The 17,648-nt window shown below is 40.8% G+C and overlaps 1 protein-coding gene across 1 annotated transcript in view; it reads left to right on the forward strand.

Moving 5' to 3' along the window:
- LOC122671979 (CMP-sialic acid transporter 2-like) overlaps positions 1–17,648 on the forward strand; it is a 75,506-nt gene continuing 57,858 nt past the window's right edge. Inside the window, exons 1-3 of the mRNA XM_043869480.1 lie at positions 1–248; positions 969–1,085; positions 12,815–12,871. Of these exons, the coding sequence (XP_043725415.1) occupies positions 84–248; positions 969–1,085; positions 12,815–12,871 (339 nt within the window). The 5' untranslated portion in view covers positions 1–83. The remainder of the gene's footprint in view (positions 249–968; positions 1,086–12,814; positions 12,872–17,648) is intronic.

Raw genomic sequence — 17,648 nt, forward strand, 5'->3', positions numbered from 1 at the left:
TCTTGCTGCTTCAATCTGCCATCTAAGCAATATATTGTAGATATATTTCTGTACTTGGTGGCATTTTGAGGAGTAATGCAACAATGAATGGCATGATAGAATGCAGTGTCTGCCATTCTAAATTGGTGTCTCCAAATACCAAAACTGTATCTAGGGCATATGATCAGCACAGAAGCAAGATATCATCAAAGTACCGAGCCCTCAATGTTCTTTTGGTTGTTGGAGATTGCACCTTAGTTGGGCTACAGGTGATTGACATTGTATAATTTTGTCTCATTGATGATCCAATTGTGGTGCACAGATAATGTAGGATGATGAAAATAAGTTCCATTCATTTTGGCCATTTGTTTGGAAGAAACTGTAGTTTTAAGCATACAAGTTGACTCATGCTTGATGCATTCATTTGTCTAATTCTGCAACTCAATGGGTTGTATGTTATTTTCAATCAGGCACTCGCCATCTATTTTCATTGTTCAACTCTTTGACAACATAACATGAAAAAACCAAAAGCTTTGCCCTCCCTCTCTATCTATCCAAGGGATGGAAGGGCAGAGGCCTTTGGTGTCCCCTCCAGTCAAGAATTGGGGCCTCACAATCACTAGCCAATATTCTTTTCTCTCATGCCTTTCTTCGTTCATGGTTCGATATTCTGGTGTCCTAGGCGTAGAGGAACCACACCAATCCATCCCGAACTTGGTGGTTAAACTCTACTGCAGTGACGATACTGTAGGGGAGGTCCTGCAGAAAAATAGCTCGACGCCAGGATGATAAAATGCTTAACACCTCTCATTCTTATTACTTATTCAATATGGGGAGTTACATCTCTTTTACATTTCCATTCAAGAGTTCTTTTCTTATGTGTTTCCACACCCTTTTGAGACCTCGAAAAATGGACAAATTCCTTTTCTTATTCTTAGGAACACATACAAGATTCGTCTCTAACATGCTCCTTTTTCGTTTTGGTGCAGCCCATTTTGGTTTTTATGTCTAAGGTTGATGGGAGTTTTAAATTTAGCCCTATTAGTGTTAACTTTTTGACAGAGGTTGCGAAGGTTATCTTTGCAATTGCAATGCTCTTGTTCCAGGTACGATTTACTTTTTATTCCGTTATGTGATTTCCTTTTCTATCTTTTCATGTGTTTTATGTGGGGTCAACATAATTGGTGTAATTGAGAAGTCATATCACTCTGAGGACAAACTGATGAAAATGAATTTGATGTAGTTACACACACTTGGTCCAATAAGGGCATATAGGGGTTATTTTTGTCGATTTACATTTATCATTCCTGTTGTTAGTTACCGTAGGAGGTAGGAGTCAATAGAAGAGTTTGTTTCAGTTTAGGAATTCTTGTTTGATTCAATTTTATCATTGGAGAGTTTATTTCTATACTTATAAACTATACATCAGATTTCAGGGTTGAATAATTTTGGAATTCTTACGTACTGTTTCTGTGACTTGGGTGCTAGTTGTATGGCTTTCTCTTCTTCTTCTTCTTCTTCATTAATTCAAATCTGATCAGTCTCCACAGGTCTGAATTACTGTTTCCCCTATTTTCTTTTGTTGTAATATGGGATATAAGGGTAGAATTGTCATAGGGATTTTGTGTTGTGTTGCCCTAGGGTCATTACTGTCTTTGTATTCCTATAAATAACGGTGTGCTGTGTCTTATAGACACAAATCACAATTCCCAAAGTCATCATGGTATCAGAGCAGGAAAAATAGACCTAGGGATTACCGCCGCCGCCGCAGCTCTCTATCCCCTTCCTCTTTCTCCTTCCCTAGCACTGCCACCACCTACCACCACTGTCGGCCCTCCATCTCATCACCGCTGCCTCCTCCCTTGCGACTCCTCTCTCTCGGTTTCCATTCTAGCGTCATCGAGAGGTAGGGAGCCGTGACTCCCTTTCTCTGCCACCCCTCGGTGGTGTTTTCTCACATCGCCGAGGGCTTTACCCTCTTTTTTGTTGGTCCCCAGCCCTTCTCCATGAACTAAAAGGCTGTGGTCTTTGTTTCCTGAAGGATTTTTTGGATTTGTTGATGATCTAAATTTTTTTCCTGCTTTTTGCTACGATGTTGGATTCTTCAACTGCTACATCTATTTTGGATGGGCAAGTCCGTGGCTCTCATGGCGGCTTTCCCTATGTGCGTTGTTCGGTTGGGTGGTAGCAATTATTTGATGTGGTCTAGATTATGTTATCTCAACATCGACTCTTACGGGTTTGTGGGTTATCTCACTGGCACGAAAGAGAAACCCCTCACTGTAGGTCCTGAACAGGATAAGTGGAGTTCTTCCAACTCCCTAGTGATGTTTTATTTGCTTTTCTGCATGACACCACAACTTGCTCGTGGTTATCTTTTGCTCGACACTGCTGCAAAAATTTGGAAGGTTGCTCAAGAGACTTATTCTCAGGTTGGGAATGATGCCCAAGTCTACGAATTACGAAAGAAACTTCATGAGATCAAGGAGAAGGAACTCAAGCTTTCTCAATATTACTCTTAGTTGCGTAGCCTGTGGCAAGAGTTAGACTTTTATGACACTTTCTAGGCCTCTACACCTGAAGATGTGATCAAGTTCAAGAAAAGAGAAGATAAATTTAGGGTGCATGATTTTCTTGCTGGGCTTAATGTAGAGTATGATCAGCTGCATGCCCAGGTTCTTAGCAAGGATCCCTTCCCAACTTTGGAACAAGCTTATTCTCTAATTCAACTTGAAAATAGTCGTCGCAATGCTATGCTGCCACCTTACCAGGACAGATCGACTCTTCTGTCTAGTCCTCCTATGCAACCCAAAAGTGCTTCTTCTTGTCCTGGTGATCGTTCGGACTTCTGACAAGGAAACCATTAAGTGTGATTATTGTGGGAAAGCGAGACACACAATGGAATTCTGTTGGAAGCTTCATGAGCGCCCTACTACTACTTCTAATAGGGGCCGTGGACATGGGAAACCTGCTGCACTTCATATTGAGACCATTGTACCTGATGTCCCTATAGGTGCTGCACCTCCTCCGGATGAGCTTACCAAGCTCCTGCGCCATTTGGTTGCCTAGTTGGACTCCACCACCGGCTCTGCCAGTTCCATCTCTGCTTCTGCTTCTACTTCTACTTCCACCTTGGTACCTTCGGACTCTACTACTCCAGGTATATCTTTTGCTGGTCTTTGTACCTCTTTCCTTTCCAATTCTTGGATCTTTGACTCCGGTGCTTCCGACCACATGACTGGTAAGGCAAATTTCTTCTCTACATATTCCCCTTGTTCTGGTAAGGATAAAGTTCACATTGCTAACGATTCCCTTTCCTCTATTTCTAGGAAGGGGTCCATCGTATGCGCTCCCACCTTGTCATTAAATTCTGTTTTACATGTTCCTAATTTTACTACCAATCTTCTCTTTATTAGTCGTCTCACATTTGATCTTAATTGTAAGGTGACTTTTTTTCCCCTCTCACTGTCTTTTTCAAGATCTGGTAATGGGGGAAACGATTGGATCTGGTAAAGCTGATGGTGGTCTCTATTTGCTTGATGCTGCCCCTTCTTCTCTTCACCACGCTCATCTCACTGCTGTTGATTCTGCTGTTCCATCTGAGTTATAACTTTTGGCATCGTAGTTTAGGACACCCTCCTGTGGGCAATTTACTTAAAACATTTCCCAAGTTATTTTGTGGTTGTAATCTTAAGAATATTTTTTGTGATGCTTGCGTTTTAGCCAAGCACACTCGTTCTTTGTACTCTAGTTTGAATTCTCGAAGGAATGCACCTTCAAGGTACTAAAACTCGGAACTCGACCCTAGGAAAAAACCGAGATCTCGGTCGAGTTGGTGCATTTTTTTTTTTCAACTCGAAACTTGGTTTCAGTGGGTTTTAGACCTAGTTTGGGTCTGAAACTTGGTACTCAGCCTATTTTAGGCCATTTAAATACAATGACATTATAAGATTTTGCAAAACAAAGTCCAAATAGGAGTTTCACTTAGTGGGAGATCAGGACAGACACTTATTTATGCCCAATATCATTTACTTAAGATATTATTCTTAAATAACCATATACCTCCTATTTGAATCCAATAAAAATAGTTAAAAAATCAAATTCCAAAAGGAAAAAAAGTTAATCCCCCAGTTCAAGAACAAAAATTGGATTTTCGGTGGCAGATGCAATTTTCAACTTTCCAATGCTGGGGTTTTTCTCAAATCTAAAAATCCCATAAATCTTAATATAGTAAAACATTGCTAAAAACCAAAAGTGCGGTAAAATATTCATTTATTTTGATGTCCAAAAAAATAATTTCATTCAGAGCAACCGCATTCGCGCACACTGATTTATATTGAAGGAGTTATGTACTGGTCAAACTTCATTTGGTGTGCGCGAATGTTGTCAAAATCGCTCTGATTGAAAATATTTTTTGGACAACAAAACAATGAATATTTTTCCGCATTTTTGGTTTTTAGCAATGTTTTACCATATTAAGATTTATGGAATTTTTAGATTTGAGAAAACCCCATCATTAGAAAGTTGAAAATTGCATCTACCGTCGAAAATCCAGTTTTTGTTCTTGAACTGGGGGGTTGATTTTTTTCCTTTTAGAATTTGTTTTTTTAACAATTTTTATTGGATTCAAATAGGGGGTATTTGCTTATTTATGAATAATATCTTAAGTAAATGAACATTTACTTAAATGATATCTGGCATAAATAAGTGTCTGTATACAGTATACTAAGGTTTGCATAGATAGGTGTTTGTATACCAAGATTTCCCACCGAGATCTCGAGATCTGGCACTCATATAAAGGAGTTTGGGTCGAGATCTCGCTCAAGTTGTTGCACTTTTTCAACTCGTATTCCATCCATGGTACTAAATCTCGTTTCGTTTTGATGTTTCGGTCCGATCGAAATTTCCGAGATACCGAAATTTCGTCGAAATCTCGGTCGAAATATGGTATTTTTCTGTGGGTGTAAAATGCCAAAAATGACCGAGATTTCCGAAATTTTCGAAACGAGATGACCGAAATTACCGAGATTTCCGAAACGAGATGATCGAAATTTCATCGAAATTTCCGAAATATTGCATTTTTTCATATCGGACTTGCGTTTCGTTTCGGACAAGTCGAGATACTCGAAATATTCGATATCTCGACCGAAATTTCGCGAGTTTTAGTACTGTGTTCCATCTAATCTCGACCTCCCAGAAAATCGAGATCTCACGAGTTCTCAAACTATGTGCACCTTTTATGTTAATTCATTCGAATGTGTGGGGCCCTGCCCTTCTCTTTCTGGCTATAAATGGTTTGTTTCTTTCTTTTATTGATTGTGATTCTCGTTGCACTTGGCTTTATTTGATGCATCATAAAAATGAGTTTTTCCAATGTTTTAAATCCTTTCATTCTTTTGTTCGTACCCAATATAATGCTCAAATAAAAATTCTCCATAGTGATAATGGTAGATAATATTTTGATGAGACATTTCAGTCATATCTAACTTCTCAAGGCATCCTCCACCAAACCAGCTACGTAGACACACCTGCTTAGAATGGGGTGGCTGAAAGCAAGAACAGCCACCTATTGGAGGTTGCTCGTGCCCTCCTATTTTAAATGAATGTCCCATCCCATTTTTGAAGTGAGTCTGTTATGACAGCTGCCTACTTAATCAACCGAATGGTTACCTGTGGTCTCCAGTTTTGCTCTCCTATGACAGCTGCCTACTTAATCAACCGAATGGTTACCCGTGTTCTCCAGTTTTGCTCTCCTATTCAAGTCCTTAAGATTCCACCTCCTTTATTATACCACCCAAATATTTTGGGTGTGTTTGATATGCCTGGAACCATCAACACCCTAGTAATTAAGTTGGAGCCACGAAGTTTAAAATGCATTTTTGTCGGGTAATGGGTACTCTCCTACACAATAGGGCTACCGCTGCTATCATCCACCTTCCTGTTGTATGTATGTGACCATGGATGTTGTTTTTAATGAAGGTGTCCCTTATTATGATGTGGCATCTTGTCAAGGGGGTGATCTGGTTAGTGCTGATATGCCTGTGTCTTCTCTTCCCATGTCTTTGGTTCCAGGGGAGTCTTCCCTTCCTATTCAAAAGGAGACTCAACCTGCTATTATTCCACCTATTATTCAGACATACACTCGTCAATGTCCTCATCGTGGGATGCACATAGACACTACTGCAGCTGCACCAGATCCACAGGCTCCTCCTATGTTGGATCCATCACCTCCAGGTAATAGTTCTTCTCCTTCATCATCTCCCATTATTTCAGATCCATCTTTAGATTTGCCCATTGCTGTTTGTAAAAGGGTTAGATTCTTGTACGCAACATCCTCTTTCTCAGGTTGTGTCATATGAGTTTCTCTCACCTTTATATCGTGCCCTTGTTACTTCTCTATCCTCTGTTTTCCTTCCTAAAATCTGGCAAGAGGCTCTTCAAGATCCCAAATGGAAGGTAGCTATGATGGAGGAGATGCACGCCCCTGAGAACAATGGCACCTGGGACTTAGTAGTTCTTCCTCCCCCAGAAGAAAACAGTCAGTTGCAAATGGGTGTTTGCTGTCAAACAGAATGCAGATGGTATTGTGGATATATACAAAGCCAGATTGGTTGACGGGGCTTTACCCAAACCTATGGTCTTGACTATCAAGAAACCTTTGCTCTTGTTGCAAAGATGAACACGATACGGGTGATCTTGTCATGTGCAGTCAATCTTGGTTAGGAGCTGCAACAGTTAGATGATGTGAAGAATACTTTCCTTCATGGGGAGTTAAACTCTATTTGGATATCCCTCCTGGATTTGCTACTCAGGAAACTCATGGGAAGGTGTACAAGCTCAAACGTGCTCTGTATGGTTTAAAACAGTCTTCCAGAGCTTGGTTCGGTAGATTTTATAGTGCTATGGTTAAATTTGGTTACACCCAGAGTAATGCAGATCACACTCTCTTCATCAAGAAATCTGGAACTAAGATTGCTATTCTCATTGTTTATGTGGACGATATAGTTGTCATAGGCAGTGATACTGAAGAAGTTGCAAGATTGAAACTACATCTTGGGAAGGAGTTTGAAATAAAGGATCTTGACCCATTAACGATATTTTCTTAGAATTGAGGTTGCCCGTTCTACAAAAGGTGACCTTGGAGCCACATCAATTCACAAATGTCATGGGACATTGCATGAAACTCAGCTTCAGCACTAGATCGAGCAAAGACAGTCTGTTTCTTGCTTCACCAGGTGACTCCTCATGAAGCTAATGCTTGTCTCTCTAATAAAACAGGTAACCCTGTGGACAAAGAAAAATATCAGAGGTGGTTGGGAAGTTGATATACCTTTCCCATACTTGGCCAGAGATTGCATTTGCAGTCAGCATGGTGAGTCAGTACATGCAGGACCTCTATACTTCTCATTGGGATGTTGTGTTACGTATCCTTCAATATTTAAAGGTTGCTCCAGGCAAAGGAAATTTAGGCACCGTTTGACAACGTTACTAGTGTTTCTGTGCCATTTCTAATAAAAAACGTATTTTGGTGTTACTGTTACCAGAATAACGTTACTGGCTTCCTGAAAGGTGTTTGATAAACCTGTTCCAGAAACGTATCCAGAACACTATTAATACTGAAAGGTGTTTGATAAAACCTGTTTCTGTAACAGTTTTGTATTGATTAATATAAATTACAAAATTGCCATTATTAATATAAAACATATAAAGTCAATGATGTTAGGACATTAAAATTTATTAAAAATCTAAATAAAATGTATATTAAAAGAAAAAGACAGAAATGCAATAATAGGTTACTATAAATTACAAAAATGCCATTAATACTATAAATTACAAAAGTTTATGGATCGATTAGACATACAAAAGTTTTAAAGAATATAAATAGGAAATGTCTCATTCATTTTTGCATCTTCAAAACCAGAGAAGCAACAAAATTCATTCAAACTATCAACAAAAAAAGAAAAGAAAAAAAAACACAGAGAAGCAGACATTGTATGATGCTCATGATTGTCTTCTATGAACAGTTGAATAAAAATGGTCATGGTGGATTCGAACCACCATCCCCTTGGAACATGCTTGACACATCCTCATGTTCCAAGTGCTTTACCAATTTGAGCTAAAGACCCAACAAGTAAAGTTTGAAATTTACAAGTAACCATGAGACCATGCCACAAACCATGCTTCAATGATAATACTCAATTGAGAAGGATATAAATACATTATACTATGAAAACACACATACACAGTTTTGGTGCAATGAGAAAGAGAAGAAGAAGAAGAAGAACATTACATAAGCTGTGCTTCTGTATAACTAGTATGCAATTTAAGCATTTCACTCCACAGAGGGGTTTTGCTGATGGGACCCAATCACATTTGCTATGTGGTTGGTTCCATTTCCAACTCAGATTTTTCAACAGTCACCAATAACACCTTCAAGCTACAAACAAGAGAAAGGTCCTCCAACAGCAAAGCTGCCTTGCAATAAATTGCCAACTCTCCTTACCTTCTCCCTTTATAATTCCATCCACAATCTTCACTATGAGACTCACTATCAAGTTACCTGCAGCCATACCTAATGTGAAAAGAGCCATTGCCATGCTAGCCATGTTCTTAGAGAAATGAGAGTAATAAAACTCTATTTTTGCCACAACGCTTATTGCCTCAGCTAAGCCATTCAAACATTGCTGTGGAACCAACCACATAGCCGATGGTCAAATTGATTGGGTCAAATTCCTAGGAACTGATGGGACCCAATCACATTTGCTATTTTGCTTTGGAATGGACTTTTGATCAACTCGATTCATTACTTTGATGGAAGCTATAGGTGTTGTTGCTTGTAATGGAGTTTGGTATAGCCTCTCAATCCTAATTCTAAGGACTTGCATCATATTTGATTTCTTAATGATCTTTGGGCCACGGAATCAAGCTCTAAAAACAGAGCAGCCGCAGGGTTTAATAGGCTTTCATAGATATGAATCAATATTAACAGAGAACAATGAATAACACTAAAATCAAAAGGAAAGAATCCATACCTTGGGTGGATTTCTTCAAGCTACAACTCAAAGGCCCAGCAGAGAAAAGAAGTCAGAGAGGTTACCTGAGAATTAACACTTCACATTAGATGTAATACTGTAATAGTAATGAATTGGGTCAAAGGTGTAAATGATTTCTTGATAGGTGAAGATATCAAGAAAAGCTTCATTCCCCATACCGTTCTTGCAGAGCCCATAAATGATTTCTTGATAAGTGAAGATATCAGGAAGCCGATCCTTCGCTATCATTAAATGGAGAAGCTCTGAAACCTTAACGTAATTCCCATCTCTGCAAAATCCAGAAATCAATTTGGTGAAAGCAATATTATCAGGGGTATGCCCAGCTTCAATCACTTGCCGAAGAAGCTCATAAGCTTTGGAGAGCTTTTTATCCTTACAAAAGGCTCGGATTAGATACCCAACAGTGTCAACATCGCCCACGAGGCCAGATTCCATCATCTTAGCATACAAATCCCAAACCAGATCAGTTCTCCCAATACGTAGAGAACCCAAAAAAGCTGAATACCAAACTGATAGAGAAGGCACAAAGTTGAAAATTTTGAGCCGCGAAAACACATCATGAGCATCGTAGATTGCTCCATCATCGCAGAGACATCGAATGAAGGATTCCAAAGATGGTGGTTGGGGTTGAAATCTAGGGAAACTTAGAAGAAATGATTTTGCAGCTTTTGCTGCTTTGGCTTCGACGAGGGTATCGAAGAGAACAGAGCAGAATTGAGGGTCAGGAGAGAAACCAGGCTGAGAGGAGACCCATTAAAAGAAACGGAAAGACAGGAAAGCATTGTTTTGACGCTTAATGATCTCTCCAACGCAGTTAGGATCGAACATACTGTGACTAAGAGAGGGGAAATCAGAGGAGTGTCTGTTCCCATCTCGATCGTGTTCGTATGGTCTTGCAGACCTCAATCGCCATTTGTTCGTATGGTCTTGCAGACCTCCTTCGCAACACTCGACAATCCACTCTCCGTGGCAGCATTAAGAACAAGTTTCCGCAAATTAGGGCATCCCTGTGCTATAACTCGTAGCCCTCTATCAATCGAAGCCGGTGGCAGCAAATTCTTTTCAGGGACAAACTCACAAGGCGAGAAATCAGAATCAAGGTGAACCGATAAGAATTTATGGGTCAACAAAATTCCAGAACTCCTGGGAGAGTCAATACAGGCGGCAACGAGATCAACATCGGTGAGGTTGGGGAAACGTAAAAGAAGTCGACCTGAGATGAGGACATCCTAGTCGAGCAGCTTGACAGAGTGAACTAGGCGGCCTTGGAGATTCAGCCATCGCTTGCGAATTAGGGTTGCGTTGTGAATCAGGAAGCTTGGAGAATACCCAGAGAAGAAGCTTGTCGGATAAGAGAGCGGTAAGGTCTGTCTTGGAAGATACTAAAGCAGCTTTCTTCTCCCACTCTGCTGAGACTTTGTGGTCTGGTGGCAGTGGTGATGGCGTTTTGCTGAGAGTTGAGAGAGCTTTAAGGGAAGGTCGAGCGAGAGTTGAGAGAGGAGACCTTTCTTCAATGGCTGTCTTCCTTTAAAACACGGGTAACACTTTTGGATTTTGGACCACAAAGTGGTAATAACAACAAATAGTTGTTATGTCAAAAACGTTTTTTTAGGCATAAATTGTTAAAAATTTTGATTTTTGTTATCAAAAAACACTTGAAACAAAACGGATTTATCAAACGGTTTTTCTGTGCCAATTGTGTGCTGGGAACATTATTGGCACAGAAGCAACAGAAACAAAACATTGTCAAATGGTGCCTTATTCTCTCCCCATGATCATCTGCGAGTGGAGGCTTTTACTGACTCTGATTGGGCTAGTTCTCCTGATGATCGCCGGTTCACTTCTAGCTACTGCACTCCTATTAGAGGTAATTTGGTCACTTGGCAAATCAAGAAACAGACTATTGTTGCTCGATCTAGTGCTAAAGCTGAGTTTCATGCAATATCCCATGACATTTATGAATTGATGTGGCTCCAGGGATTGTTAAAAGACTTAGTTCTTCCTACTTCATTGCCCATGTTGTTGTACTGTGACACAAGTCTGCCATTAGCATTGCTCATAACCCTGTTCAACATGACCGTACCAAACATGTGAAGATTGATCGTCATTTCATCAAAGAGAAGCTCGAACAGGGGCTGATTTGCATACCCTTTGTCAAGTCTGGTGACCAGTTGGCTGATATCTTCACAAAGGGGTTAAGTAGTAAGGTGTTTTGTCCTCTTGTATGCAAGTTGGGCATGTGTGATATCCATGCTCCAACTTTAGGGGGAGTGTTGTAATATGGGATATAAGGGTAGAATTGTCCTAGGGATTTTATGTTGTGTTGCCCTAGGGGCATTACTGCCTTTGTATTCCATTCTTATTATTATAAATAACGGTGTGCTGTATCTCATAGACAAAAGTCACAATTCCCAGAGTCATCATCTTTATTATTTCTCTTCTTATAGTACTGTTGCAACCCTTCTCATTAAACCCTACTCCTGCTCTGTTCTGGGCAATAGGTGCATCCCCTTTGAAATTGATTGATCTCTCTTGCATTCAATTAGTTTGGCCTCAGATTTTGGGGTTTAGTTCACTGCCCTAGGGTGACCAAAACTCTAAAGTTCTATCCCCATCAAACCCTCCTGATGAGAGATCATTACCTGAATGGCTGAACTCAAACCTGATCCTGTAGATTTCGTCAGGTCTCATTTCAGTGAACTTTTACTTCATGCCTGGTTTTTGATTTGGGTTATGGTTGGTTGGGATTCAGAGGTCAGTGGCTTGGATCATAAACCTGAAATTTTGTTTTGATAGGAGTTCACATGAGGGAGAACTCTCACCTGAATCGACAGAGGTTCACCGCTGGTTCAGTGCTATCGTATAAAGAAGAAGACATAGATTCTCATAAAGTACAAAATAAGGATGCTACTGTTTAATTTAGTAACAGCCCCTCCTTTTCTAACTTGTGTTTTATTTTATCCCCATATCACTTCTAAATTCCAGATTACCCTTAATTGCATAATTTGTTTCTGTTTTACCTCTATCGTTTCAGAAATTCCAGTTTTGTCCTTCCTCCTTAAACTTTATTTACATTTACATCCCTGATTCTTCCAATAAGGGTTTGAAATTTGCAGAATATTTATAAGTTTGCCACTGTTCATTGTAATTGAGTTTCCCATTATTTTGGTGGACCCATAATGATCCAAATTTAAGAGTTTCGATACCCGGGATTGCGTTAGAATTTTTATTTGCTTTGTGTAAAAAATAGTTTTTCTCCCATGATGGAAATTGTTACATTCAGAATTATTGAATCAACAATGGCTCCATACTTTTGCACGAATCTACAAGTACTTTGGAAGAACCAAGAAGATTGACCGGAGTCCATCCAGTGTCGCGAAACTTATCACTTGATGTCTGTTGTGACTTCTAAAATTTGGCTCAGGCAGCCCAAGGCTTCAGCAGGCTTGGCTGGCCTGGGTTGGTCTTTACCAGCCTTTAGTGCTCAAAATTGTAGTTTGGCTGGCCTTATGATAGACATTCGCACAGCCTGAGTTTTCCTACCTGGCCAGTTGACCATCTGAGGTTGGCATGAATAGTACTTTTAGCTTAAATTTATATGTATGTATTGTATTGTAGTTGGGCTGGTTGAAGCCTGGTCAAATAGCCCTAGCTCAGGGCGGTCGTGTTCAATCCTAGTCAGGATTTTTTTGGTGGAATTTGCCAAGCATTTTCTTTTTTTATCTATTTGTTGCCATGCCCAGGCTAGGTGAAACTTTCTCATGGTTTTGTTTGAATTGCAGGCTAGGCATCAGAAGATTGGGGAGAAACCACTTCTCTCAGTTTCTACGTTTATTCAGGTATGAGATTCTCACTTACAAAATCAATGCATGTCTATTTTCTCTGTGTCTTGTAACTAAATTTACTTTCTTAATCTTGTATTAAAAGTTGGATATTTTTTGTACTTTCTTAATCATATATCAAAGTTGGATATTCTATGTGTTAGTATTTTGGGAATCATGATACTTAGTTGCCTAAAGAGAGACTATTTTTTTGGGGGTGAATAATAATTCATTACCAAGAAAGAAGGAACAAAGGGGCCCCGAAGGGGAAAGAATATACAAGGCACAAGGCGCAAAGAAAAACAAAATTCAATGTCAATCTTGCACTAGAAAGAGTGCGGGAGGTTCCAAGAGCCGACAATTAGCCAGTTTTGGGGGAGTCAACACATCTAAAGGACACCGTAGGAAGTTTGCTTTTGACATCAAAGGTGATGGAGTCCCAAATATGCTGAAAAGATCTAGAGTTGGAAGTCCATCTTCTAAGGTTGTACTCAAACTAAATGCGGTGAATAGCCACGTCAAACACAAGCTTATCCACTCTGTCACAAATGGAAGAACCTCCAAAAGTCATGTCGACAAAGATCCACTCACGTTGAAACGGCATAATGCTTTTGCAAGGCCAACAACAAGCAAGAAGGCCAGCCCAAATCTTGGAGGAGAAGGGGGCAGTCGAAGAATAGGTGATCTACATCTTCAAAGGCATTCCAACAAAGGATACAGGAGGGGGGGGGACTGCAATGTGCCTTTAGATGAGAAAGGACTGCGTTGGAAGGCAGTAAGAGAGAGCACACCAAAACGTGAAACTATGACGGGGAATATGAGATTTGAACCACACCAAATTGCGCCAAGTAACAAGAGAGCTGTGAGTTTTTACAAGATCCCAAACCGACTTCAAACTGAAAAGATCCAAAGGAGAGGCAGTCCAAGAAACCATATCACCGCTACCAACCGGCCTCCTAGGGATACCAAGAAGGGAAGATCAAATGAGACCCAATTGGATGGAGGAGATGGCTAGGGGAGCCCAATCACCATCGATGATAATGTCAGAGACCATAGCAAGTCTGGTCGAACCCAGGCTGTAGATGGATCTATCACCTACCAAATGAAGGAGAATGCCAAGAGGGTGCCAATGAAGCCAAGTCTGGTGGAAGCACCATCATCAATCAAAGAAGTGATAGATCTGAAGGCAAGAGACCTGAGCTTCAGTATCTTTCTCTAGACCCAAGAAGCATCTTAGGTGATGGGAACCATCTAGATAGAGTCATTACAGAGAAGCCTGGAGTAGATGCAATCAAATCCAAATATTTTTCTTCTTTGCAGCTGATTTCCAAATGAATGTTGGCCGAGTTAACATCTTTGATGTGCCTTAGGCCCAAACCTCCCTCTTCTTTAGGGAGGCAAGCTGAAGTCCAAGAGATGGGGTGGAAAAACCTTGAGCATTCAGATCCTTTCTAGGGAAAGGAGCACATAAGAGATTCAAGCTTCACAATAACTGCCTGTGGACGACCAAAGATGCCTGACCAATAAAGGTAGATGGATTGGAGGACTGATCTGATCAACTCAAGACGGCCCGGCCCACATAGGATAATAACTTACCATTCCAAAGTTGCAGTCTTTTACTCATGAGGTCAAGCATGAGGGTACAATGATGGTAAGTCAACTAGGAGGAGATATTTGACCGGAAAGGAGTCAAATGAGAATCCAGTTAAATCTTTAAGACTAGCCTTTACCTCTGCAGAAACCCCAGATAAGAAGAGGAGGGATTTACAATGATGGGCAGTCAACTAGGAGGAGATCAAAGGCAGGCCAAGATATTTGATCGGAAGGGAGCTAAGGGAGAAACCAGTTAAATCTTTAAGACTAAACTTTACCTCTTCAAAAACCCCAGATAGGAAGAGGAGGGATTTAAAGAGGTTGATGCAAAGTCCAGACATACACTCAAACTGCCTCAAATATTGTAGAGGAATCAATGGAGAGGGGGTCAGCCTTGGAGAATAATGTGAGGTCATCGGCAAAGGCAAGTTGGGAGAGTTTAAGAGCTTTGCATTTAGGGAGGGGGGAGATGAGCTACTGGTTGAGTGATAGTTGAATACTGTGCAAAAGGACTTCAAGGGCTAAAGTGAAGATGTAAAGGGAATGGGGGCAGCCTTGGCGGATGCCAGTAGAGGAGGCAAAGAATCCAGCTAGGCTTCTGTTGACAAGCAAGGAAAAGCAGGAGAGGAAATGCAGTAAAAATCCAGTTGGTGAAAGCAAGGGGGAAGTACATCTTATTCAAAACATAAACAATGAAGTCCCATTGTGGGTATTGTGACCTCCGGGATGCGGGCCATTGCGGGCGGGATCAGTTCGATTCGGGGTCCCTTGGCGACAAGGGTTGGTTTATTGTTGGGATTCATTATTAAAATAGGGGTTTGGGATTAACAACAACAAACAACAACCCAGCCTTATCCCAACTAAATGGGGTCGGCTACGTGGATCCTTTCAAAACAAAACAAAGTAGAAAATTGAGGTCCTTACAAAGGGCAAGGACAGGAGGAATGAAGAAATGAGATAAAATGAAAGTAAGAGGAAAGAAGATAGCCAATAAATCAGGAAAAGCTTAGCTACCTGGTGTCGACAACGTGGATCCTTGCCCTCCAATAGGCTCTATCTGAAGTCATACTTGGCATAAGACCCAGACTATGCATGTCATTCTTCACAACCTCACCTATGGTCATTTTAGGCCTGCCCCTAGCACTTTTAGCTCCTTCGATTGGAATCAGATCGCTCTTCCTTACTGGGGCATCCCTAGGCCTCCATTGCTCATGGCCAAACCACCTCAGATGACATTCATGGAGCTCATCGCTGATTGGGGCAACTCCCACATCAGCTCTAATACGTTCGTTCCTCACTTTATCCTTCCTAGTTTTGCAGCACATCCATCTTAACATTTTCATCTCTGCCACACATAGCTTCGCTATATGGCTCTTCTTAACTGCCCAACATTCCACCCCATACATCATAGCTGGTCGGATGACAGTCCTGTAGAACTTTCCTTTAAGCTTTAAAGGAATGCGTCGGTCACACAGTACTCCAGTCGCACCTCTCCACTCATCCATCCCACTTTTATTCTTTGTGAAACATCATCATCTATGTCACCTTCTTTGTGTATGATAGACCCCAGATATCTGAAATAGTCACTTGGCGGTATCTCTCTCTCAATTTTTACCATGTCACCATCCATCATAGTGTGACTAAAGTTACACATCATTTTGTCTTTGATCTACTAATTATAAAGCCTCTTGTTTCCAAGGTTGATCTCCACAACTCTAGCTTAGCGTTAATTCCTGCTTTTGTCTCATCCACCAAAACGATATCATCGGCGAAGAGCATACACCATGGTACCTCGTTTTGGATGTTCTTGGCTAATTCATCTATGATAAGCGCAAACAAATAAGGACATAGGGTTGATCCTTGCTGTAACAACCGTGATTGGGAATTCCTTGCCTTGGCCTCCCATAGATCTCACACTAGTTACCACACCCTCATACATATTTTTAATTATATCTATATATTTACTCGACACCCCTTTCTTCCCAAGAACATGTCGGATTAAATCTCTAGGAACTCTATCATAAGCTTTCTCCATGTCAATAAAGACCATATGGAGATCCTTCTTACTAGCCCTACATCTTTCCATGAGCCTCCTCAATAGGTAGATAGCTTCTGTCGTGGACCTACTCGGTATGAAACCAAATTGATTCTTCGAGATATGAGTCTCTCTTCTCAAACGGGCTTTAATGACCTTCTCCCAAAGTTTCATAGTATGACTCATCAGTTTTATGCTTTTATAGTTATTATAGCTCTAGGCATCACCCCTATTTTTGTAGACTGGAACTACAATGCTTCTCCTCCAATCATCTGACATTTTCCTTGAGATCAAAATATTGTTAAATAATTTGGTTAACCAATATACCCCACATACTCCTAAGGCCTTCTACACTTCTATTGGGATCTCATCTGGGCCTGGTGTCTTGCCTATTTTCATCTTTCTTAAGGCTTCTTTAACTTCCGCCACACCAATCTTTCGTACATATCTATGATGTGTGGTGTCTTGATAAGTAATGTTGCTAACCGGTTCGGTTACATTAGAATCTCCATTTAGAAGTTCACAAATATACTCATCTCATCTCCTCACAATGTCCTCATCCCTTACCAATACTCTTCCATCCTCCCCTTTTATACGTCTCACCTGGTCAAAATCTCTACTCTTCCTTTCTCTCATTTTAGCTATTTATAAATAGCCTTTTCCCCTTCCTTTGTGTTTAGCTTAGTATAAAGCTCCTCGTATTTCCTTGCCTTAGCCTTCCCCACCATCTTCTTAGCCTCTTTTCTGGCCTCATTATATTTTTGTTTAGCTTCTGTTTCATTCGTCCATTGCCATGTCTTAAACCTCTCTTTCTTGGTCTTGATGGCTTTTTGGACCTCCTCATCCCACCACCAAGTCTCCCTAGAGGCCTGGCGCCTACCCTTTGCTTCCCCTAGTACTTCTTTGGCAACCCTCTTAATACAAGTCATCATCTCGTTCCACATCACATTGGTGTCTCCTCAAAGGGGTCGCCACCTAAGATTCGGGCCTAGGACCATAGTTGTCTAGGTGGCAAGCCGACCTAAGGCGGTGGAGGGGTGCCTAAGCGCTTAGGCGACCAAGGCGCCTGCCTAGGCGACCAAGGCGCCCAGGTGTTATTTTTTATTTCCTCTCTTTTCTAACATTATTTATTATGCTACAATGTGTACCTTTTATCATAAAAAGTCA

This window comes from Telopea speciosissima, chromosome 8, assembly GCF_018873765.1.
Source record: "Telopea speciosissima isolate NSW1024214 ecotype Mountain lineage chromosome 8, Tspe_v1, whole genome shotgun sequence".
Lineage (NCBI taxonomy): Eukaryota > Viridiplantae > Streptophyta > Magnoliopsida > Proteales > Proteaceae > Telopea > Telopea speciosissima.